This window comes from Lytechinus variegatus, chromosome 1 (assembly GCF_018143015.1).
Source record: "Lytechinus variegatus isolate NC3 chromosome 1, Lvar_3.0, whole genome shotgun sequence".
Lineage (NCBI taxonomy): Eukaryota > Metazoa > Echinodermata > Echinoidea > Temnopleuroida > Toxopneustidae > Lytechinus > Lytechinus variegatus.
In genome coordinates, this window is record NC_054740.1 from 41,063,449 (window position 1) to 41,089,865 (window position 26,417).

At 36.7% G+C, this 26,417-nt stretch overlaps 1 protein-coding gene across 1 annotated transcript; it reads left to right on the forward strand.

Moving 5' to 3' along the window:
• Positions 1 to 2,497: 2,497 nt before the first annotated feature.
• On the forward strand, positions 2,498 to 25,644 carry LOC121414187 (NADH dehydrogenase [ubiquinone] 1 subunit C2-like). The gene is made up of 3 exons (XM_041607265.1): positions 2,498 to 2,676; positions 22,815 to 22,955; positions 24,299 to 25,644. Exons 1-3 carry the CDS (start codon positions 2,541 to 2,543, stop codon positions 24,349 to 24,351), a joined length of 330 nt encoding a protein of 109 aa, XP_041463199.1. The 5' UTR covers positions 2,498 to 2,540; the 3' UTR covers positions 24,352 to 25,644.
• The last annotated feature ends 773 nt before the right edge of the window (positions 25,645 to 26,417 follow it).

Consider the following 26,417-nt stretch of genomic DNA (forward strand, 5'->3'; position numbering starts at 1 on the left):
CTCAGAGCATCTTCAAAACACCATTATTTAGGCCATTTCATGTTTTACGTAATCTAACAATAAAAAACCCAATATTTCTGCGTCTTTGCCCTTATATAAACCAGGGGCGTCGATCCATTTTTCAGATGGGGGGGGGGCAAAATCATGAATCAACTTTCCAAAGGCAAAACAAACAAGCAAACTCACACACACACACCCACACACAACCGAATAGTGACACTCCTTTTTTGGCACCCGGAATATAAATCTTGAGAATTCGCTTAAAAATAATAAGAGCCCTGGTTTTGATGACATCAAAAATGAGTTAAGATGTCTTACATGGAATTGTGAAATTGTGAACCACTCGTTCATATTTTCAATTTAACTTTCTCTTTTTTTTTTATTGTACCAGAACGAATAAAAATTGCGAAGGTTGTGCAAATTTAAAAAAAAGGGCGATACTAAAACTTTAAATGAATAAATTATGGACCTGTCTCGTTGTCTCTTTTTCAAAAATCTTAGAAAAGCTTAAATAAACAAGACCAAAATATTTTCGAAATTCCATCTTTCCATAAAGATCCTGAAGTTTTGCTATAATGAAGTCTTGAAAAATGTCAATTTGTGTATACATGCAAATTAACAAGTTGTCTTTGAATCTTCAAAAGAAAAATTATATGCTTTTTAGTGCTTCCAGTGTTATGCTTGTTGGATTTTTCACTTTGCCAATCAACTTTTTGTTAGGGTGGACTCGTCCTTTAAAACGGATTAGGAATAAAGGTGTCTTTAACACTGCATGGCGCACGCACGTTATGGACCAGAATAAACTAATATTTCTAATAAGTTTGCAATATGGGAATGGTTGAATAAAAATTGGCAAATGGAATATGGGGCTCGGGTCACAGAAAACTTACTGGAAATAAGCAGGAATAATGTGCTGTGGAAAAAGGCAGAATTTTTAAAAGAATTTAAACAGTTATTCATAATACTTTCTGAGCCGGTGATGCTGTAGTATCCTGCACCAAATTTATGGAACTGGAGCCCGGAGGAGCGTTTCATCAACATTTTTGTCCGACAAGTTGACAGATCACGTTCTTTGATTCAAAGCTCATAGTATTGACTGAGAGGCACTGTCAGTATGGTCAGACGAAACAGGACTTGTTGGCCGTGGATCCCGGTCCTTAACTATTTTGTTTACCGAGGGCGCAATGCAGAATTATTTTGGACCTGAATTAAGTACTAAAATAAAAAATGTTCACAGTGCCTTTCATTTTCTTCTTATTTCCTGCAATTCTTGTTTGTAGAACTGAAGGTATCAAGCCCCCACCCCCGGCACTCCCCATCTCATGATTCACCCCAGTGTGCAGGTGATAAGACAGTAGATAATTTTATTTATAGTTTTTTAAAAAAGAAAGCTATGTAGAGAACATCATGATAACGGTTATGATCGGAGACATAGTATCCACTCCTTTCCGGTAGTTTAATCTTCTAAATTAATATTAGTTGATCAGAATTATAAAGTCAAGTCGAATGAATTAGGGCCTATATTTTTTCAACCAATTTTGAGCAAGCGCCATGAGCGCCCATGCAGCTAAGGCGGATACCGGCACTTTAGAGCAATGTTTTATACATAGCAATGTTATCCCGGCTTTCACCCCCGCACTTTACCCATCATCATCATCAATTTGCTGATCAAAGCATGATCAGGAACTGTTTGATGTGTAAAGTAGTTCTCTGAGGAATATCCGTCAGTGGTGAAATGAGTTTAGAAATTTAAGAGAACTTTTGTTTGTTCGTTTTGTTTGTTTTATTTTATTTCTGCGTTCGCAATACATCATAAAAAATTATCAACATTGTTTGCAATTTATAAAATAATCCATAATGTTTACAACATAAACATAATACATAATTAAAAATATGGTTTGGGCATATACTTCACATTACATAATTAGAAAAAAAATGGTTTGGGCATAGGGCCTATACTTCACATTAGGATGATGATAAAAAGCAATATAAACAAATGAACGCAGGAGACCGCCATCGTTAGCGGTTAAGCTTGTAGTTGATGGCGGCTTCAGTAGCTTTAAACTTGACATGACATTATTTTGCAAAATTTTTTAAAAAGGTGCGTGTGAGCGATCGAGCGAAGCAAGCTGGCAAAAATTGGTCTTTTTAATTGTGATAGATTTTGACATATGTAGAAAATAATATCGTTCTTTACCCTTTTTCTCGATCCTTTTTTATTTTCGGGGGGGGGGGGGGTCTAACGTTACATGTACATGTATATGGCACAAGCTCCGCCCCCCCCCCCCTCCTGCTTATGCTTGCGGTACATAAAGATAGCAATAGTTTGGGGAATGTAAATTTCCCTCAGTTTAAAGCTACTGAAGTCATTCAATTTCATTGGCTGATAATGATATACTTGGATTGCTAGGAAATAGGGATTTAAAGTCATGGGAAGCACCTGGGCCCTCCGCTGGGCCCTTGGGGGCCACCTGAGGGGGGGGTGCACTGGGGTACCGAACATCGGCCGATCGGCGCGGCGTGAATTCAGTAATTTCAAGATGGCTGCACCTGTGGAGAAACGAGAAATTGCTGGACAGGTTAAAATATTCAACAAATACACGCTTATGTGCGCTGGTTATGGATTAGCATCATCGTTTGTAAACAATGGATTACTCAGGAGACCGTTCCTCTCAGGTAAAATAATTGTAATTACCTGAATTGCCTGATAATCAAAATCGCATGATTTGTAGGATAAATATATAGCCTAGTCCCACTCATTCAGTATTAAGTACGGTAGGGATACCGGCAAGGCCAGGGAAGTTTTTGAAAGAATGTTCTTACCTACCTAGGGATACCTAGGGAAGTTTCTGAATAATGTTGTAACCCGCAAGTGAAAACCCGAACTGTACCGTCCCGTATAATCCAATAATTTGCAAGCGGGACCCGCTGACCCGTCGGGTTTTAACCCGCAAGTCAATTTATCTTTGAAAAATGAAAAACATTATTTCTGCAATCCCCACACTATACCACTCTAGGCACCGTGCCTATTAAATTCCTGTGTAGAAAAAGTGAGTGCACGCGAATTAGAAGTTGGGTTTAAATTACTAGATCTAACATGGAACTCCATTAATAAATTTAATATATAATTGGTCCCTAGATACTACTTTTAGGATATAATGTATAAATAGTACTCGCCTGTTCTTTTCTTGGGGTATTGAAGCCTTTTTGTCCGGAACTTGCTCAACTTCTGCGGCAAAATCTGTCGCCATAGGGTTGTACACATCCTCGTCTTATACTAATTGTCATGTGACACAGCAATGTCGTTAGGCTTTTTGGCCTGTATTCAAGGCGTTCTATCCGCTATGATTTTATATTGAAGCAAATTCAGGCATAGGCCCCTGTCAAGTCAAAATCGATACAGGGATCGAGGAGGGGGGGTAGAGTAAAAAAAATTCCCAGTTACATGCGCAAACCCCTGTGTGGCAGGAGCGTGACGAGTAAAAAAAATAATAGAAAGAAAGAGTTCCAATTAATGTACAGCATATGGCATGCGGGATATAAAGTTACTTTATATGTTCCAAGCGAGTGAAGCAAGTGATAAAAACCCTTCGTGCAAATCTAAATTCGAGACAGATATCTTACCTTACACTTTTCCTAATTTTGGTTTCTTTAATTCCCTTCATTTCTTTTTTATCTTGGTTGTACATCGGGGGCCATGCACTGGGCCTAACCCTGATCGTGTACCCCCAGTGCTATATCAGCAGGTAGGTATTGATATCTCTGGATATTTAGCAATTTTAAAACTTATAGATGGCTACCATTTTTTATTAAATCGCGAGGGAAGAGCTATAATTATCGAAAAACATTTCGGTATAAGATTTTTATTGTTTTGACCCCCCCCAAATAAAAAGAAGGAAAAACAATTATAAACTAAGTTATAATATACACCCCATTTACTGATTTCGCTTTTTCTTCTCTCTTTTTCCTCCTTTTTTTGAGGGGGGGGCTTTCGGGGGGAAGAACTCCATCCTAGCTACGCGCCTACCAAAGAAAGATGCGAGCGAGCAAAACTTTTGTCACTTAATACAAATATCAATTTTGTGATAGATTTTGACAAAACATTCGGGATGATTCTCACATGATTTTTTTTCCTTTGCTTTTTTATGGCCGGTTATTTCCCAGTCTTCCTTTTTTCTCCCCCTCTCTCTTTCTTTCTTTCTTTCTTTCTTTCTTCCTCCCTCCCTCCCTCCCTCCCTTTCTTCCTTCCTTCCTTCCTTTCTTCCATTTCTCTTATCCTGATTTTTTTTCCGGTGAAATCCACTGGGGATCAAGGGCCAGCCTGCATGCCCCTGCGGCGGTTTACGCCTCTGCCGTGGTATGATCTTAATTTTCATTATGATTCAAACTAGAGGTGAATCCATGATTTTCCAAATTAGGGGGGCCGGGGTGAATTTTCTCAAGTAAAATTTGACAACTCCCAAAAAAGGTTCTCACTAAAAAAAACCGGTCATTTTGTCTCACGTAAAGTTTGGCAAGTAAAAAAAAAATGGTCACTCAAAATGAAAGTAATTTTGTTCGCGTAATATTCGGCAAGCCCCCCCCCCAAAAAAAAAAATTAAATAAAATAAGAAAAGGGAAAGCCAGTTTGTGTACGTAATATTTGTTAACCCCCCCCCCCAAAAAAAAAAAGGTTTTAATTATAGAAATGATGGAAGGTAATTTTGTCTCGCGTAAAATTTGACAAATGAAAAAAAAAAGATTGTCACTAAAAAAAAATGAAGGTAATTTTTTTCCACTTAAAATTTGGCAAACCCCTCCCCTCCGAAAAAAAAAGGAAAATGGCTTTTAACAAATAATGATCAAAGGTGAAAATATGACAAAGAAAAAAAAGGTTGTCACTGAATAATTGTAATAATATTAACAAATAGAGGTATATTAACCCAGGGTATACCACTCAGTTCCGAAAACTGTTCTCCCAGCGGGCCCTGCAATTATTTCCCCGGCTTTAGTAGCTGGGCTGAAAATGAAGGCCATTTTCTCCAACGTAAAATTTTGCCAGGCCCCCCCCCCCAAAAAAAAACGGAAAATGGTTTTTAACTAATAATGATCAAAGGTCATTTTGTCTCGCGTAAAATTTGACAATTTTTTTTTAAAGTTGTCTCTAAAAAAAGAAGGTCATTTTTTTCCACCGTTATATTTGGCAAGCCCCCAACCCGATAAAAAAGTTTGTCCCTAAAAGTGATGTATAGAAAGTCATATTGTTAATTTGTTCCCAGTAAAATTTGACAAACAAAAGAAAAAGGCAAAAAGAGACAAGAATATGAACGAAATATCCCCATTACAAATAATGCTGTGATTCTCATAAGGAGGGGGGTGGGGCACATAACTAGTATGAATAACATATTTTAATGCCAAAATATTTACTATAAATCTCAAAAGGGGGAACGAGCAGAAATACTCACCCCCACCCTTCCCCCCCCCCCCCTGATCCGTCACTGATTCCAAACAATAATGACTTTTATTTACAATACTGATGCTTTGAAATCAAGATACTGAAGATTGATACGCTTAACATAAATTATGAACGTCTGACAAAAAGATAATCTACCGATCACATGACCGATCACCTGACCAGTATGCGTATCACTTCGGAGTTGATCACTCGTCGCAGCTGTGTGGAACGCTCACCGAAAATCAACAAAAAGGGCCTGAAATGTAAGTTTAATGATAATCTATTCTAATTTGAACTATCTTTACAATGTTTCTTATCTCTGGCCACTAAATGAAAGTCATATCACTTAACTCCAATCTGTATTAAGGCGTACATTTACCAAAGTCTTGGGTTGGAAATCAGAAAAGCATTGTCTAACCCATATTTTTGGGTAATGTCGCCTATGAGGTCCATACATGTTAATGTTTGGACCTCATTGGTACTAGGAGTGCACTATACAGGCTCAAATCAGAAAAATATATGTCTACTACTACCTAGCCTAGAGTGAATTTACTTACAATTTGCAAATTCGCCTTTTATTCCGGAGAGAAAATGTTTTTTGGGTGACTTTGTACCACGAAATGGGTCCGCTCTGATCTCGAAATTGAAAGCATTACGCAATTAACGCCTCAGATCGGAGCTAGCGAGCCGCAGCTCAGCGCGCTAGCTAGCCCAGGCTGCCCAGCAAGGATCGGCAGACGGCAATGTTGTTTTTCAGTCCAGGTCGGTCGACAATGCGACTCACAACAATCATAATTACTTTTATTCAATTCCATGGGACCTCGTCTATAAAGTAATCAAAATTGCAATAAATACCTGGATAATGATACAGTCAATTTTTTCTTCTCGTTTATCTCTATATTATTTCCTTCTGTTTTTGTATTTCATTCGATAATATGGCCGCTAAAACTCGATGTTCAGTTTCCCGTCGCCCGCGTTATGAAATTTGGCCCGCGTTTGAAAATCAAATTCTGAAAATTAACTATTTGGATATCTAGATTCAAAACTGATTTAAAACATTAATATAAGCTTTTCAGTAAGACAATTACTTGTATATCTTGTAAATACTTGCAAATCTTTTCTTTCTTTCTTTTTTTGTGAATGCAATGACGCTGCATGCTCAACCATACCTCGAGGGATGTTCGTGCAGGCTCCACTCAACAACTGTAGAAGTGGTGGAGCCTGCACGAACATCGCTCGAGGTATGGTTGAGCTACCTCAATAAATCCCAAAGTCTAGTAAACTCGCGTTGGTGAGTTATCATACGGCCTAGTACTCATCCAAAATAACTTATCTTATTTGCTAATTATAACTTAAAAATCATTTGTTTTATTTTTCCAGGGGATGAGTTAAATATCAGACAAAAAAATCATCAAAGCTCAATCTGTTACAAGGCCGACGGGAGACTCACCCACGTACGCATTGGGGCTTGTGCTAGCTAGTCTGAGCTCTGTCTCTCTGCCAGAGCTCTGGGGGACAATTCGCTCTGTAAAGGCCTCAATGATGGTGATTTTCTGCTTCAGACAGAGTTTATATTTCGGGTATATTTTTCAAAACTGCCAATGAAGTTTGATGATTTCTTCATTGTCATGTATATTTAAGTTATCAATGAGTTTATTCTCACCAAATTTAGACTCCCCCATAGAGAAATACAATTTTCGTGGAGATCTGCGTTTTCAAAGAACTTCAGGAAAAGTAAGGGTATGTGGGCCTTTATTACATGGCCAAGTACTGGAATTAGATGGAGTAAAATTTAGATATTAAATTCATTTATATCAAGTTCAACTCACAGTCTCACCCACACAAACACACCCACATCCAAGATTCTAGGCATGAAAAAAAACTTTAAAAATCATACAATATTAATTAATTCCTCAAAATACAAAAAACGTAGCATTTGAAAAGAGCCCCTGAAATATTGCAAAAAAAAAATGAAAATGGAGCCCCCCCCAAAAAAAAATGATTAATTTTTCCCTGGCTTCAAGTTCCACAGAATAAAGTGCGTTAAAAGGTTACAAAAGGTCAAACTTTCATCTTCTGAAAAATAATGAAATCGGTTCCTCATGAGCTGGAAAAAATGGGACGGGAAACTCAACATCGAGTTTCATTGGCCCATGCGGTTGCTTTTGACTGCGCTGCATGCACGCACTGGCGCTGGCCTTTGAAAGAGAGCAACTCGATGTATTTATCATGTTGAACTGTCTCAGACTCAGTCCTGTTCACTATTCACAAGACAAAAATATGCTGGCATTTTTAAAAGGAAATATCCACGTCTCTAAAAGAATCTGCCACGTAAGAAGCACATGATCTTAACTCAATTTTCACTGTGAATGTTTTTATTATGCGTCGTTTATTCTCCCTTTTTTTCGCATGACGGTCTGCGGGTTTGAGATTGAACTCGGCCCAGCCCGCAACCCGCGATCGGAGGCATACCGGCAGGTTAACCCGTACCGCAACGGGTGCGGGTTACAACATTATTTCTGAATGTAGGCATGTTATGCCTCTGTATTCAGTTCTAGGTTTTTCCTCCTCAAGATGGCTGGCTCACTTCCGGGAACAGGGCTTTCGTAGTCATATTTTATTGGCTCATTTTTCCAGCATCTATCCAGGGCAGCTTCAAAACTGTGCACACTTGGGGCAGTGACAACATCATTACTTAGGCTGTTCCATGTCTTACGTATTCTAACATAAAAAGAATTCCTATATTTTTGGGTCTTTGTCCTTGGTATGAACAATTTTTTACTGTGACCCCTGGTATGTTCACTATATTTTTCTTCTAGATTAAGTTTTTCATTGATCATAACTATTAAAGTGTTTATATGTTTCAATCATATCACCCCTAACTCTTCGATACGCCAGAGTTGGGATTTTTAACCGTTTAAGTTGTTGTGGATAGGAAAGCTTCCTTAATTCAGGGACTAATTTTGTTGCCCTTCTTTCACTCACACAACATGCGAGGTTAGTAATACTAACCTCGCACAACGCCAACGCTTGTGGTTTCATAGTGGACTTTGACGTTTTCATTCATCACACGAATGTGAGGGAATGAAAAACGCCAAACATTTCAGTATTTCTCCACTTTGGAATTTTGTTTTAATGATTTAAGATTGTTTTAAAAATGAATTGGAAATTATTTATAAAAGTGTTTTTATCGCTTACCTCCAAGTCTCAACCAGGATACTCCCTTCGATCCGTCCTTAATACTGCGGTGGAAAGTACGCAAACAACAATCGAAAAGCAATTTTTCGTATCGAACATTCTCAATTCAAGTCGTCAGCGCATAATAGGAAATTGTACCAAAAATCAACAGGTTGCATCTCATGTATATACTTATTGGTAAAGTACGCCATCTTTTGACAAGATGATGATGAAAGTGGATTGAACGAGCAAGAAAATAATGCTGATCACCTAGAATGCAGCTAGCTTGCAACACCGTAAAGGTACGTAAACAAAGGTACGGTAGGCACTTAAGAACCAAGATTGAAAGGACACTCGTAAAATTACGTCACTCTCGCGATGAATATTCATTAGATCGTGGTCGTGCGTGTTCAATACAAACTCTCTGCATGCATGCACTCAGTGTGTATTGAACACGCACGACCACGATCTAATGAATATTCATCGGCGAGAGTGTCATAATTTTACGAGTATCCTTTCAAACTTGGTTCTTAAGTGCCTGCCGGCTTTGAAATAATATCGCGCGCCCTCTTTAGGCAAAAGTTGATATCAACGCTGATCAAGAGGCATCTACGTGAAGATCACAAAAAATGCTCTTATTTTATTAAAAAAAACAGCAAAGAGAATTCAACAAACGATTCATATGGTTCGGTAAGTGTCATAGCATAAATATAATGCTTAGCTACGATGTAAAGTCATAGTTATTTTAGTAAAAAGGGTGTGAAAGATTCGCATGCACCAGGTGCATATGAATCCTTCACACACGAGACGATTTGAAACCATGAGTGCCCTTCTTTGTACGTTCTCTAATGCATGTATATGTTTCTTCAGTATAGGGTTCCACACAGCATGGGCATACTCAACTTGTGGTCGGACCAGCGACTTATATAACAGTGCAAAGTTATTTTTGTCAAGATAAACAAAAGTTCGTCTGATCAAGCCCATAAGCCTGTTGGCCTTGTTTATTTTTGATTGCATGTGTTCTTCAAAGCTGAGTTTATCATCAATTACAACACCCAAGTCCCTTGGGAAATATTAGCGGTAAATTTTGTCGCCATAGACAGCTGTTCATCCATCTTTATTTATAAATGGAGCGCTCTTTACGATAGTTGTTAATGCTGCGGAGAAATCGTTAGGCATTTTGGCCTGTGCTCAAGGCGTTCTTTCTGTTCTATTTTTTATATTGGAGATTGTGCTTTTGTTGTTGCTTGTCAAAAAATTATCGGTCCCAACCCCCTTTAAAGCCTTCTTTTGCTTGTACAAAATTTTTGGTGCTCCCCTAATTTTGTTGGCTTCGTCCGAAAATAAATTGTGTTCTTTATTGTCTTTTATATACATTTTAGGAAAGAATCCCAAATTTTCAATTAATAAATTGTCTATGTAGTTATCCTGTTTATAAAAAAAATACTTAGAATCTGCGTTTCTCTTTATATGACTTTAGGCATTGTATATTTATTATAAAGGTTATAGGATAGAACCTGTCTAAATTGTATGCTCGCATAAGTCGGTAATTTCATATCCATTTTGTAATTGATATAAAAAAAGTCGGAAAACGTAATTTTTTTAGCTAGCGCGTCGATCTGGTATTATTTTATCTGTGAGATATATTTCAAATGACATTCTATTTTACGCTTCACAGCAATATATTAAACGTTGCAGCACGCGCTGCGCGCCCGCATAAATTAATGATACTTATCTTGTTTATTGGATAGTTCTGGTTATCAGGTGAATGATTTAAATTACCGCTACACACTGAAACTGTTTTGCAAGTGAAAGGGGATTTTTTTTAATAAGAAAAATTATTAAAAACTCAGAGGTTTTATTTGAACAAAATTAGAGTTAAGAAATTTTCGTATGCTTGATTTCTGTCGTCATAAACGAGCTGTTGCTCTATATATTCCAATTTTAATGATCTGTAATGACTCACCTTTTTCTTTTTGGAACGGGTATGAAGTTTTATTGATATATTGTAGGTACAATGAATGTCATTAGCATGTATTTATAGAAAATGACATTTCCTTTATTTTTTTAAACATTAATTGTTTCCGATTTGAAGGAAAACTGCTCGCATATAGGCCTACGTCGTCACTCAATTATCACTTTTTTTAATTTTCTTTTGGTGAGGGATGGATTTTCCTTAATGCATACCAATTTCTTATTATTTTTATGCTATTTTCATAATAAAGTTTAAATGAATTCAAATTTGCACTACTTATTTTATTCAAAGACAAAATAACAAAACAACATCTAGTCATCATCGTCATCACTAACGTCATTATCATCATCATGGCCATTACAACCATCATTATCATTTTTTTACACTGACAGTTTCCATTAGACCTGTTAATTCATACCACTTGGCTCTTATTTAAATTTGCCACCTTTATTTTGTCACACATGGAGATATAACTGAGAACAAGGTTATATTATAACCTTGTTCATTGAATGAGTGCCATGTGTGGCAAAATGAGGGTGGCAATGTTTGGCTTATTTTCTCTTTTTCTTTGGGGCAAATGCTTGATTTTTTTACACTGACAGTTTCCATTACATCTTTTATTCATACAACTTGGCTCTTATTTAAATTCGATTCTTTAAATCATTTTTTTCTTAATTAAAAATAGAGATCAAAAAATGAAAATATTCTTGCCATATTACTTTCCACCAATAGAGGGCGTACACAAATATATGCCCAAAATTCAAGTTTTTGAGCGCTCTGGTGAATGGAAAAATTATTCCCAATTACTAATGAAAAATAAATTAAAACGTGAGTGACATGGCAATCGGAGAGGTTTAAGGGCTCATATCTTCAAACTTAAAGGTTATGAATCAATCATGACTACTATATTATATACAATGTAGGACTGGCATGGGCCACTACGAGTTTGATTTGAATTCAACAATTCGTTTAGTAGATATGATTAAAAAACGGTGCGTGAGTGACACGACAAATTTTGGACATGGGTTTCTGACCACTAACACATATGGTTGGATTCGTGCCCAAGTAGTTGTCATGGAGTACTGTGAGTACCAGTAAATGGACATAAATAGTGTACCTATCTAACACATATAGTAAAAATCAATCAAACCTCTATGGAAAATGGTACCCTCCTATATACCGTGAGTGACACGACATCCAAAACGTGAGTGACACGACAAGTGCAAAACTACAACATTTATCTCAACATTGAAAGTAGTTTTTGCATGATGTAGAAGAGTAAAATACCATTAACCAAAATTAAGCTCAATTACATAATAACTGCTTTCTTTTAAGTTCATAATATGTCATCCTGATGTTTTATTCTTGGTTTATGGTCATATTTGCCCATCAACTCACATTCCCTATACCATACCACATTGTCACACTAGGGCTTCTACCACTCTCCTCTTTAGAGGAGGGGGCACTTGAAGGAGGTGTTATGAGGTCTTGGCATTGACATCAACTCAAACATTCTTTTTGTGGCCTGATATTATTCAAAACTTTAACTCTTTCTCCCTATCTGTATATGGAAGTTTACAAGTTTATACAATTCAGCATCCACAACGGATGGAATAATTTTTCCTTGTAAGAAAGATATTCTCAATAGCCACTCACATCATCTGGCATGGTCTGGTAGCCAATGATGTCATGTATGACTCCCTTTTCTTGAAGTATTGGATTACAACATTATCCTCCTTTAATATTTTAGGCATTGTCCAAATAGGACATGGCAGTTTATGTCTTTTTTGGTCCCAAACCACAATCATGTTGCTGCACACTTCAGATGGACTATCAGCAAATCGCCTTGAGAAAATTGGAAATTCAACTCAACAAGCATAGGTTTTCTCCTGAACACTGCTTGTATGTGGACCCTCCCAAGGCAGTACATGTAGGCACTGTACCAAAATTCAGAGCTATGCTTTTTGCTGGAATTTGTAAGCGCCTTTTCATTGCTAATTATTTGATCATATACCATACCACGGGAATCCAGGGAAAGCCACAAGGTGAAAGACGCAGTCAGTACCTGATTCTTGCAGTCTGCTACTATTACATAACAACTACAAGTCATTAGCCTTTCCTTTTCTAAGCCCTTGGATGTCACACTAAAATCCAATTCAGCATCCCAACCAGGCTCCCTTTACACCTCAATAGCTTTTTCCCCTCGAGGTCCAGCTCTGTTCTTATCAGGGTACCCCCCCCAAAAAAAATTGATTTACTGGTACATGGCAACCCATCCAAAGTTGCTCAAATCAAAATGCGGTCTCGGTTGGGACTTGTTGGGACCTACATGAACATGCATCATTTTGTTGTAATGAATATGTGTAAATGCAAATCTGCTCTGAACACACATCGGCCCACTTACGGTAGTTTGCTGTTCAGACCCTACATGTAGTTAATCACTAGCGGTATGAATGGTGGCCGAACAAATAATGATTTTGAACTTGACATGTAGCTGCTTCAAGCAATATTCAAAATGTTCTATCAAATCTCAGTACATTCTCACCTGAAATGTTTGTTTCTTGCAAATTTGTTTATTTCATGTCCTGGAATACAAGCTTTATGGCAAATGAAAAGGTTGATTTAATCAATCAGAAGGAAAAGAAAAATATTTTCTTTTCCGAATTTGAAAAAATGTTTGGTGTTCATGGTGATCTCTTATATCTTACCACTAAAATTTCTGCAAATTTAAAAAAAGGATCCATGACTTTTCTAGCTGAGTATAACAAAGAAATAACATTACTCAAAACAAAGGTGAACTTTCTGCTTATTTCTGTAAATGGAGACAGAGAATGTTCGAGTAATACCTATGACTTGAACCATCACCAACCCTTTATGCATTGTAAATATGTCCATTGCTTGAGTATAGTGGTTTTTCTCTTGATACATTCATAATTTTGTGTTGATTATGTTGTTATATTCTTAATCACAGTACATTCACCAAAATATGAATTAGGATCCGAGTCTTCACACCAATGGAAAATTGTCAGGATTTTTTAAACCAAGGCAACCACGGAGAGGAGAGAAAATAGATGAACTCAATGTCAAATTCAATATTTCCATAAATAAAAAGGAGTAAAATTAGGAAGATGGAGGAAATTATTAGCCTAAAATAGGCCTAAATGATGTCAGGAACAACATTTTGACTGTATCCCTGGTAAAACGCTTCAAAAATTACTGGATGTCCTTTTTTATACACAATATAATACCGTGAGTGACACGACATTGTGAGTGACACGACACAACTTAGACAGTTAATTATAGCTTTACCTTAACACATTGGACCAAGTTACTTTATATACAATAAGGTACAGATAAACTGTATTTGCTCCAGTACTGGGATAAATTAATTTTCAGAATACACAGCTCTAGAAAACTTTTTGTATTTAAAACGTGAGTGACACGACAACCACTTTTGAAAACTTCGAAACCCAATTTTTTTCAGAAAAACACTTCACAGAATTTTTTTTTGCTTTTTAGGAGTTAGATACAATACACAGCTTGTATCTTGCCAACAAATGTGCTTCTAATACAAATTTTATATTGTGATAGGCAATATGTGAATTTTAATGCAAAAATCAACATTTTGTAACATTTAATTTCCCTTGCATAAAATTCACTGTATCTCAAGACATAATTAATAATTTTATGTAAATGAAATGGAAAAATATACTTTAAGATGTCTAGTTTCAAAAAACATTGAAGCCTAATGATTTCTAGCAAGTTTTAATTTTCACCCCCATGTCCACTTTTGTTTGAAAATGACCACATGAAAAATAAATTACAACTTTATGGAATTAGTAATTTGGTCACAAAAGTGATATTTTAATGATTTTTTAAAGTGTGTGCTCTGTACAAAATTGGCATACCATAGTCCTAATGTACCTCTAGATTCCCCACAGGCAGGGTGGTAGCAGTGGACAAGTGCAGCCACCATTAGGGGACTTGCAATGCAAAATCCCCCCGTCGGGGCTCTTCAATTTTTGTCTTTAATGAATAAAAAGTTTGAAAGTTAACACAACCAAAATGCAAATTAATATTCCCTCTTGGCATTAACTGCCAAAAAACGGAGAAAAATTAAGTTAAAAGGAACAAAAACAGTGACTTACTTCGGCTGTCGCGCAAATTCACTTCCCCATTTTATCCTACCTTACTGTGTAATTGACCATACTCACGGGACTAGCGTGATTTATGGTCTAAATATTTATCCAAATGAATCGTGAAAAGAGAAATTATGCACTTACCTGACATCTGGGCACAGACCACTCTAGGCAACACCGCAATACTTACCCGTGTTAATAAACTGAGACACCACTTACGCGCGTTTGGGCCGCCCTAGCTTAGAACTAAGTCTTATTGGCGAGAAGTTTTTAAATTCTACTGATAAAATATGTGTCATTGAAAACTATGATAATGTTAAATCGGTACTCACCGGTTCTTTTATTGCATTTTCAGACCACTTCTCACGATTCTTGGAAAATATTCGCGATAAATCTTGTCGCCATAGACAGCTGTACATCCATCTTTATTTATAAATGGAGCGCCCCTTACGAGAGTCGTTAATGCCGCGGAAAAATTGTTAGGCATTTTGGCCTGTGGTCAAGGCGTTCTTCTGTTCTATTTTTTCTTTTATAGGTATGAGATCGAAATCACAACGACTATTCACACTATTCCATAATGATTCCGAAAGGAGGTGCAACATCCCCCACCCACATGGGCGCAAATCCCAGGGGGACACTTCCCCCTAACCCAAAATAGTAGGGGGCACATTATCAAATGTCTCCCTACTATTTTTGTTCTTTTATATGTGATGGAAAGAAATAGGCCTACATCATTTAAATCGAAATAAAACATGTATTTTGGACGAGACGACCTTCTTTTGGGGGTGATAAACCTTTTCTTGCTTTTGTTTGTTTTTGTTGTGTTTTTTTTTTGCCTGTTTTCCAGCCCCTGGTCCCCTACCTTAGATTTCCGCCCTTGCCTCCCACTACTCTTGATATTGTTTGCGAATCTGTTTTGTAAATTAAAGGGGAATTTCACCCTGATAAAAAGATGATGAAAATATGAGAAAAATCATTTCAAAATATCGGTGAAGGTTTTATTTGACAAAAAATGGAGTTAATAGAATTTAGAATGCTTGATTTGTGACGTCTATAACGAGCAGTTGCTCTATCCTAAATGAATTATAAAATGCCCAAATTTCCCATTTTTAATGGTCTGTAACGACCCACTTTTTTTCTTTTTGAAACAAGTATGAAGTTATCTATTGATAAACTAAATGTACCATAAAAATCATTATCATGTATTTCTTGACATTTCATTTACTTTTTTACAGGCCATAATTATATCTGATATAGCTGCTTGCAAAGGCCTACGCCATCACAAAAACAATCTTACCTTTAAAAAAAAAAAATTGGTGGGGGATGGAATTTCCTTGAACGCATGTATACCAATTTTTTATTTCTTTCAGCTATTTTCATAATAAACTTAAAATGAATTCAACGTTGCACTACTTAATTTTTTTCAAAGACACCAAATACCAAAATTACATCTCGTCATCATCATCACCGCTACCACTATCATTATCATCACCATCATCACCACAACCATCATCATCACCAAGATAATTTTCATCATCAATCATCATTGCCATCATCATCTTTCTTTCTTTTTCCTTTATTTTTTCCCCCATCCCTTTTTTTTTCTTCCAATATTCCTCCTTTTTTTTAGAGCGGCACACCACCACGCTCCCTCACTGATTATCCGCCTCTATATGCTTGGTGTTGTATAAATTGGCGGATACCTCATAAAATGAAATAAAAGAGAAAATAAGGAAAGGGAAAAAGTAAGAAGAAAAAGAAGATGAGAAGAAAAAAAGAAAGCCAAACAAACGAGACAAAACAATGTCAAAATTTCGTAATAGAGTCTTCTACGTCAGTTTAATAATGATGTTTTCATTGAAATGAGAACAAAAAAGAATTGAAACAATGAAGTAAAAAGGACTACATCATAGTGTAAAGAAATAGAGGGAAGCTCCGAGACAATAAACAGGTTGAAAAAGAAAAAAATAAGAAAACACAAAGCACTCCGAAAAAACACGAGCATAATAACAAATTGGGAATAAGCGAGGACAAGCAGCTGAGGGACCCCCCCCTCAACTCTCTCTCTAGTTATCTATCTATCTATCAAACTCGATTATATAAGAGAAGAAGTTACTAATCAAAATATTACGAGCAAAAACACGAGCTGATATTTTTTTATAAATATTCAAAATTGATAGAGAGACGCAATCGAATCGTTCGATTGCGACAAATGATCTGAGAATTTAGTGTTTTTAGGAATTCATTAAAAACATAAAGTTGTATCCCAACATTAAAATATGGCAGGCGCAACGCATGAGCTCAAAGCTTTCTAGGCCTACACCGATAACAAAATTTGACATTTTAAGTATTTTTGGTAATCATGAAAAAGATTGATATTCATGAAAGAAAGCTCAAATCCCGAGGAGGAATATTTTTATGAATTGACTTTAAAAAAACTGTGGTAAGCCCCATTTAATATTTGATTATACATGTAAGTCGAATAAAACAGTAAAAGCTGAAAAACGTTCGCGTGATATTCGGCAAGCCCCCCCAAAAAAAAAAAAAAAAAATAAAATAAGAAAAGGGAAAGTCATTTTGTCCACGTAATATTTGGCAACCCCCCCTCCAAAAAAAATAAAAAATGAAAGGTTTTAACTATAATAATGATCGAAGGTAATTTTGTCTCGCATAGAATTGGACAAATGAAAAAAAAGATTGTCACTAAAAAAATGAAGGTAATTTTGACCCACGGAAAATTTGGCAAGCCCCTCCCCCCAAAAAAAAATGAAAAAAAAGTTTTAACATGCAAAAAAAGGGCTAAAAAGAGAAAGAAGAGACAAGAATATGAACGAAATATCCCCACTACAAATAATGCTGTGATCATCATAAGGGAGGGGTCACATTACTAGTATGAACAACGTATTTAATTCTAAAATATTTACTGTAAATCTCAATAGGGGGATCGGGCAGAAATGCTCACCCCCCCCCCCCCAGTTCCGCCACTGATTCCAATCAATAATGACTTTTATCAACAATACTGATACTTTGAAATCAAGATACTGAAGATTGAAACGCTTAACATACATTATGAATGTCTGACATAAAGATAATCTACTGATCACCTGACCGATCAGCTGACCAGTTCGCATATCACTTCGGAGTTGATCACTCGTCGCAGCTGTGTGGAACGCTCACCGAAAATCAACAAAAAGGGCCTGAAATGTAAGTTTAATAATAATAATCCATTTTAATTTCAACTAATTTTATAAAGTATTAAATATCTCCCACCAAATGAAAGTCATATCGCATAACTCCAATTTGTATTAAGGCGTAAATTTACCAAAGTCTAGGGTTTGAAATCAGAACGGCATTGTCCAACCCATATTTTGGGTAATGTCGCCTATGAGGTCCATACATGTTAATGTTTGGACCTCATTGGTACTAGGAGTGGGCACAGCCTGGAACCTCAAAAACAAGTTCTCTCCTACCCCCGTTTCGATCGGCCATTTTGTTGCAATTCTTAACAAAAATGGCTGATCGAGACGGGGGTAGAAGGAGAGGACTTTTCGTTTTTTTAGGTTCCAGTCTGTGCCCAGATGTCAGGAAAACTGCCACTCGTTAGACCTTCATCCATACAATCATGGTAAGTGCATAATTTCTCTTTTCACAATTTATTTGGAGAAATATTTAGACCATAAATCACGCTAGTCCCGTGAGTATGGTCAATTACAAGGTAAGGTCCTGGGCTCCCGCCCGCTACGCGGGCCAGAGTTCCCTGGGTTAGGCCATGGGTAGCCTGGAGGCGTCTGGGGAGTGAAAGTGATATACTGTACGTATGGTCACTCCCCACTGACGCCTGGGACCCCTACCTATATTCCCCCACGTACGGGAACAAAACCAGAAACTTTCGCCCCCGAGAATTCTACTTTCCCTCTAAAGTCTAAAAGATCTAGCCCTAAACATGTCAATATCAACATCAAATCTTAACCTGAGGTTAAGTTTTTGAAATGACGTCATAAGTCATAACTTAGAAAGTATATGGACCTAGTTAATAAAACTTGGCCATAAGGTTAATCAAGTATTACTGAACATCCTATGAGAGTTTCATGTCACAAGACCAAGGTCTAAGGTCATTTAGGGTCAATGAACTTAGACCATGTTGGAGGAATCGACATCGAAATCTTAACCTGAGGTTAAGTTTTTGAAATGTCATCATAATATATGGACCTAGTTCATGAAACTTGGATATAAGGTTAATCAAGTATCACTTAACATCCTGCATGAGTTTCAAGTCACATGACCAAGGTCAAAGGTCATTTAGGGTCAATGAACTTTGGCCGAATCGAGGTATCTGTTGAATTACCATCATAACTTTGAAAGTTAATTGGTCTAGTTCATTAAACTTGGACATTAGAGTAATCAAGTATCACTGAACATCCTGTGCGCGTTTCAGGTCACATGACCAAGGTCATAGGTCAATGAACTTTGGCCAAATTGGGTGTATCTGTTGAATTACCATCATAACTTTGAAAGTTTATGGATCTGATTCATGAAACTTGTACATAAGAGTAATCAAGTATCACTGCACATCCTGTGCAAGTTTCAGGTCACATGATCAAGGTCAAAGGTCATTTAGGGTCAATGAACTTTGGCAGAATTGGGGGTATTTGTTGAATTACCATCATAACTTTAAAAATATGTTGGTCTAGTTCATAAAACTTGGACATAAGAGTAATAAAGTATCACTGAACATCCTGTGCACATTTTAGGTCACATGACCAAGGTCAAAGGTCAATGAACTTTGGCAATAATGGGGGTATCTGTTGAATTACCATCATAACTTTAAAAGTATGTTGGTCTAGTTCATAAAACTTGGACATAAGAGTAATCAAGTATCACTGAATATCCTGTGCAAGTTTCAGGTAACATGATCAAGGTCAAAGGTCATGTGAGGTCATTGAACTTTGGCCACATTGGTTGTATTTGTTGAATTACCATCCTTTCTTTGGTCTAGTTCATAAAACGTGGAAATAAGAGTAACCAAGTATCACTGAACATCTTGTGCGAGTTATAGTAGTTTTCAAAGTCTGCACTGGTGCTATGTTGAATCGCGTGATGCAGGTGAGATGGCCAGAGGCATTCCACTTGTTTTAATGAATTCTTCTTTAAAAATGAAATCAATATGGCAGAAATGGTGGAAATGAAGTTGGACCCCATGTACATGTTTTAGGGCTAGATCTTTTAGAGGGAAAGTAGAATTCTTGGGGCGAAAGTTTCTGGTTTTGTACCCGTACGTGGGGGAATATAGGTAGGGGTCCCAGGCGTCAGTGGGGAGTGACCATACGTACAGTATACAATGTATGACTTTCACTCCCCAGACGCCTCCAGGCTAGCAATGGGGGGCAGTGACAACTTCATCATCATGTTCATTATTTAGGCTATTCTGATTCCCACTCATTCATTCATTCATTCAATGAACAAGGTTATGATATAATCTGGATAGGGTGTCTGAAGCCCCACTGAAAAATGTCAGCATAAAACAGGCTGATTTAGGGGAAAATATTAAATATGGCACATTTTTGGGGGAAGTTCAGGCTGCTAGAAAAATGTGATCTGAATTGATTATTAACTTGTGTTTGGGCTTTGGCATGTATGGAAAGAGAAAATTCAGGGGCTTCTTTTGACAGTAAGGACAAGTCTATTTGATCATTATAAATATGGATTTAGAGATAACTTGCAAACCCTTATTTGTGTATGAGTTGAGATTGCCATTTCCCCATGTGTTTTCTATGGGAAAATGAAATGTCTGTTTTGCACATTTTTTTCCACTTTGTTGCAATTTTTCATTGTGATCTGATTTCCAAATCTTTATAGAAATCATACCATCAGAAAGAGCATAAAAAATCCTATTGGACTCTTTATGAACAAGTTTTTGGCGTTAATGATGAATTTATAAAAGCTCTCGGAAGCTAAAAATTTTGAATTGTGTATGTCTATTTCTTAACTACACAGTCTATGGCAGAGAAATGCTGAAAATTGACCGAATTTCATTCTTCTTTTTTGCAGCCAATAATTGGATTTTTTTCAAAATGTTACATTTCCGTCAATGTGAAGGTCATTTCTCTTAAAATTCACAAAGAAAATGTGATATATTCTTGAAATTAGAAAAATATTTTTTTTTTCTCCAGACACCTACCTTGTTCTCAGTTACATCTCTATAGATGTGTGGCAAAATAAGGTTGACAATATTTGGCTAATTTTCTCTTTTTTTGGACAAAACTAGTTTTGAACAATGGCAAGGGGAGAAAAGAAACTTGTCGTGTAGTACATTTAAGAATGGATTTGGTCATTTCTAACACATAATGAATCAAGGACAAGTGGAACTTTGAATTCTCTTTTATTTAATTGATACAAAATGCAACCGAGGTTGAGATCAAATATGTCATGTAAATTAAGGAAGTTGCTTTCATAAAACAAAATATGAAAACCAGTTTCTTAATTTACATGACATATTTGATCTCAACCTTGGATCTACTGTGTGTGCAGTTCAATAGCAGGTACATGTATGTTCATGTATCCTATGCACGCAAGTCCCCTGCCAGTGCGGGTCCCTGTAATTATGGGGATTGAGTTGAAGTCATTTTCATCCGTTATTTGGAAGTTGGAACCGTCCAATGTTTGGGGACCTTACTCTACAGAAGGTTCAGTTCTGGACGAGGGATCTTCTGTTCCTCTACGTCCAGCTCCTGGTGATAAATAATGACGTCTGAAGAATTAGCATGGTCCAGGGGAGGAACCTGTCTGCGTATAGACAAAAATTTCTTTAAAGGACAAGTCTACCCCCCAAAAAGTTGTTTTTAACAAAAGGAGAAAAATCAAACAAGCATCAAACGCTGAAAGTTTCATCAAAATTAGATGTGAAGTAACAAACTTATGACATTTTAAACTTTCGCTATTTTACAAAACAGATATATGCCCATACTGGTCTAAATGACGTCTTCCACTTACTATTTTTTTGTATTTTATTATATGAAATATTCTAGTATTTTACTTATTGTAAAGTAAAATAACGATTAATTCCTCCCTGAACATGTGGAATTGGCATTGTTGAGGGACATCATCGACTGTCTCATTTGCATGGCACTGAGTTGTGCCTATCATTATTTTGTGAAAGATTGCGAAACTTTAAAATGTCATGACTTTCTTTTTACATCCGATTAAGATGAAAATTTCAGTGTTATGCTACATGTATTTTAAGTTTTCTCTCTATATTTAATCAACATTTTTCTGGGTTGGACTTGAACTTTAAGGTTGGTAGAAACTAGTCTACATTGGTAAACATCATTTTATTTTGTCATCACCAACCATGAAAGGTTTCTGTATCTTGTGATATATTAGTGGGTGGACTTACAGAAAATACAACCACTCTCTGCCGAGTATTGTACATGTGGGCAAAAAGTGACCTGCTAGTCCAAAAATTGGCGGGCTCTATGTACCTCTGCAACAAAATGGGAATTAATAAAGTCAACGATTTTTTTTTAATGGAATTCTTTACTCATTTTTGTTTTAATTCCCAGTGTTCTCTACTTCTTATTGCATTAACTTTCCTACTACATGATAATGTGAGTGTTATACATGAATGTATTTATTTCCCCTTTTTTTATTTTTCTGTCTGTATCTCATTTCCTTTTCCTCTCTATCTCCCTCATCTGTCTGTTTGTCTGTCTGTCTCTCATTTCCTTTTTCATCTCTCTCTCCCTCATCTGTCTGTCTCTCATTTCCGTTTCATCTCTATCTCCCTCATCTGTCTGTTTGTCTGTCTCTCATTTCCTTTTCATCTCTCTCTCCCTCATCTGTCTGTCTGTCTCTCATTTCCTTTTCATCTCTATCTCCCTCATCTGTCTGTCTGTCTCTCATTTCCTTTTCATCTCTATCTCCCTCATCTGTCTGTTTGTCTGTCTCTCATTTCCGTTTCATCTCTATCTCCCTCATCTGTCTGTCTCTCATTTCCGTTTCATCTCTATCTCCCTCATCTGTCTGTTTGTCTGTCTCTCATTTCCTTTTCATCTCTCTCTCTCTCCCTTCATCACTCTTACTCCCAATGCAGGTGGACATAGGCACATTGCTGCTTCTGTAATTGGTGGAGTGATAGGTTACTTCATTGGTCGTTTTGAAAGCAGAGCCCTAGCAGAGAAAGAATTCTACATCCAGGACTACGTAAACAGGCATCCAGAAGACTTCACAAAAGGTTAATACAATTTTTGTTAAATATTTAAAGGGAGTACCCAAGGCTGAAAATTATAAGAATTGAACAGGGAAGTAAAATCAGACAAATAAAAGTTATGACCTATTAAAATTTTGCATTATTTTGATTCATTTCTCTGCATGTCTTCATGAATATGCAATGACTCCACCTATTCTTTTGTATTCTATTATTTGAATTATGATTATATTCAAATTTTGTCCTCCAAAAAACAGAAAAAATGGATTGACTCACTGCTGCAACTTATTTTCTTACATGGGAAACATATCATGCACAAATGATGAAAATATTAAATAATTCTGATTTCATGTAAGAACAGTGGGGATGTGACATCACCCCTGCTATAGTTTGTTATTCATGACAGCCTGCCTATAACTGTTTTCACAAAATATTGTTAATTCTAAAATTCAATAACTTTGTTATTTGTTTTAGATTTAGATGAAATTTTGGCATTTTGCTCAGTGAATTCATCTTATTTCTCTTTATTGATTTTTAGTCCAGAGTACCTCGTCAATGACAACATCCCCAAATTACATGTTGATCATACAGTAGCTTGATACATTGTTGCTGTGCAAGTGTTTTACTTAAAATCAGAGGGTCATGTATTCAAATCTCACTGAGACACTACTGTTGTTTTGGGAAGATGTTTTTTGCATTTAAAGCGGATTGACTGCTGTTTGCAGGAGTACCTGCGTAAGTTGACAAAGCAAGCAATGGGGCGATGACAAATGTTGATGAGGCACCCCAAAGGGATAATATTGAAAGCATCCCTCAAATTTTTATATCGCGGGTAATGCTAAGTTTTGCATGAAATTTGTTCCATGACATTTGCTCTGGCGACATTTGCTCCGCTGTCAATTCCACATGCTAATGGAATGACCAACTTCATCCCTGGATTAAACACCATACCCTACCCTAAACCTAACATAAAACTCTATTGCAACCCTAACCTATATCTTAGATGATTGAATAAAGCCTGGAGCAGTTGTCGCCGGAGCAAATGTCGTGTCACCATGAAATTGATGCCTGAAATTTCACTCACACTTGTATTTTCTCTCTTTATTTCCTCACCTGTAGCATATGGTGCACGAGCTTTCTCTGCCTAAGCACTTTCTCTCTGGAATAATTTGCCATTAAATTTAAGAATTATACAATCACTGGAGACCTTCAAATCCAAACTGAAATCTTATCTTTTCTAACAGTATTAGTTATTGGCACTTTGACACTCATCCAAACTTTCTCATTCTTTCTTTTCTTGTGCGCCTCGGAATAGAATATTTCTAGATAGATGGCGCTATATAAATGCCTATTATTATTATTACCTGCAGAGCAACCCAAGAAGTTATCAGAGATTACGCAAAGATGGCTGCCTGTCCGATGAGTCATTCTCCTGGGAGATCTATTGTGTGGATGCCATTGTGTTGTAAATAACTATTGATATAAGAAGATGTAGCCTCTAAAATGTGTCTGACTTGACATGCTCTTGAGAGGAAAATGGAGTACATAAGGCCCACCTTATCAACATGGATATGGATGCCCATGTGTCCTCTGCATCAATGGTGCATTTTGGTGTATACATGCATTTCATTGTGACACAAGTACTTATAATCCTTCACATTCTTTGAAAAGACTGATAAGTTTGATCAAAATGGAATAACATTGCTGATTATTGCTTCCCTCACTGTAGTAGTGAATATAAGGGATGTTGCAAGAAAATATTTGCAATCAATTGCAAACTTCTGTTGCAATGTTATGATCGATAGATCAATTTAGCTGTACAAAATCAGTTTACACACCTTTGCCAGAAGCAGATCAGCAATAGAAAATCTAAAATTAATTGCAAGACCTAATGATTGATTTGAGATTGAGAACCCTTTAATAGATTTGCAATTGATCTCTAATTTCTTGCAATGCCCCAAAAGTCCTTATCAGCTGTACCTTTTCTTCTCTTGACCTTGGTCTTGAAACACTTTTCAGTCTCAAACATTCATGAAATCAATACCAGCGCATCGCTGATAGAGCTCACCATCCATGAATTGGAAGGCATTACATTTGGTGAACCCCCCTCTCTCTCTCAGAAGGGCAGAGCATTTTCTGACCCCCCTTTTTTTTCCTGTTAAAGGTGACCATCTGGGTCCGGTAACACAAATGTTAGCAATTAATCATATGCTTGATTTTCATGATTAATTGTACATTGTACTCCATGCAGTTAATCGTTAAAATTTCTACGATGATTGCTTAGCTTTGTGATACGGACCCTTGGTGTATTAACACACTGTTTATTTTCTTCTTTTCTCTTGCTATCGTAGAATTTAAATGGGAACAGCCCTGTTACAGTACACAATGAATTGTTATAAGCTTTGAATTTCACAAACAGTGAGTTGAAATATTAGCTACTGCAATGTGGTATTTGATAGGCAGAGCAAAATCGCATTATCAGTAATAAAACAATTTGTGGAAATCGCCCAGAAATAAAACCCAAGAATACCATATGTCCATTTCCATGAATGTTGTAGAGAACCCAATATGCACAGAAGAGATAAAGGAGAACAAAAAATCAATTTGTATAATTTCTGTGGTTGCTTGCGAAAGGCAAGGTCGTGTTGGTTGGAATTAACCTTATGCTCTCAAGACATGTGATACAGAACATTAAATTTATTTACTTGAATGAGAATATGGTAGTTTAGAAATATATTTTGTTTGGTTTGGTTCATGGGTGTCAGCGCAGAAGATCTTCTTTTTTTTTGGGGGGGGGCGATGTAACAATAGATGCCCCCCCCCATGAATAAAAGGATAATCCTCTGCGCTGATCCCTTAAAAGTAAGACTGAGGTAGTACTGGCACTGGTGTTCGTTGAAAAGGATAAAAGAGAGACAGGGTGGCGGGAGTCAGGGGGGTCGGTCAGTTTTGTCATGTTTAAGATCAGGGGCCCCTTGTCATGAATACTTATCACTACCATAACTTCGCCCATGAAAATCTTGATTTGGATTGGCTGCCATGGCCTTTTACCTTGGATGTTGAACAAAGTACTTTATAAAAGGGCCCTGGGGCCTGTTGCACAGAGTTGAAAAAAGAGCTAGTCCTTAATATGTGCATTTCATTCAAGTTGATTTCTGGATTTGTGATTGGTCAACTCATAACTCTACAACACGCCCCTGATCTGGCATTACGAGTCGTAATAGTTCAAACAGTTTGAGGTCAAGACAAAGACATTGACACACAAAAAATGCAGAATAACAAATTTCAGGGATAGTATTTTTATTCCAACTATAGAAATATAAACAAATTGTGGTACAAGTTATTTGTTGAGAATCGAGAGTGGATTTCTGAGGAGCATTTCGTGAAACAAATAGTACAGGATTTTCACTGACTATTCGTTATAAGCTACTGAAATCCTTGCATCTGATTGGCTCAGGACAAAACTGTCTGTAGAAATAATTAACAAGA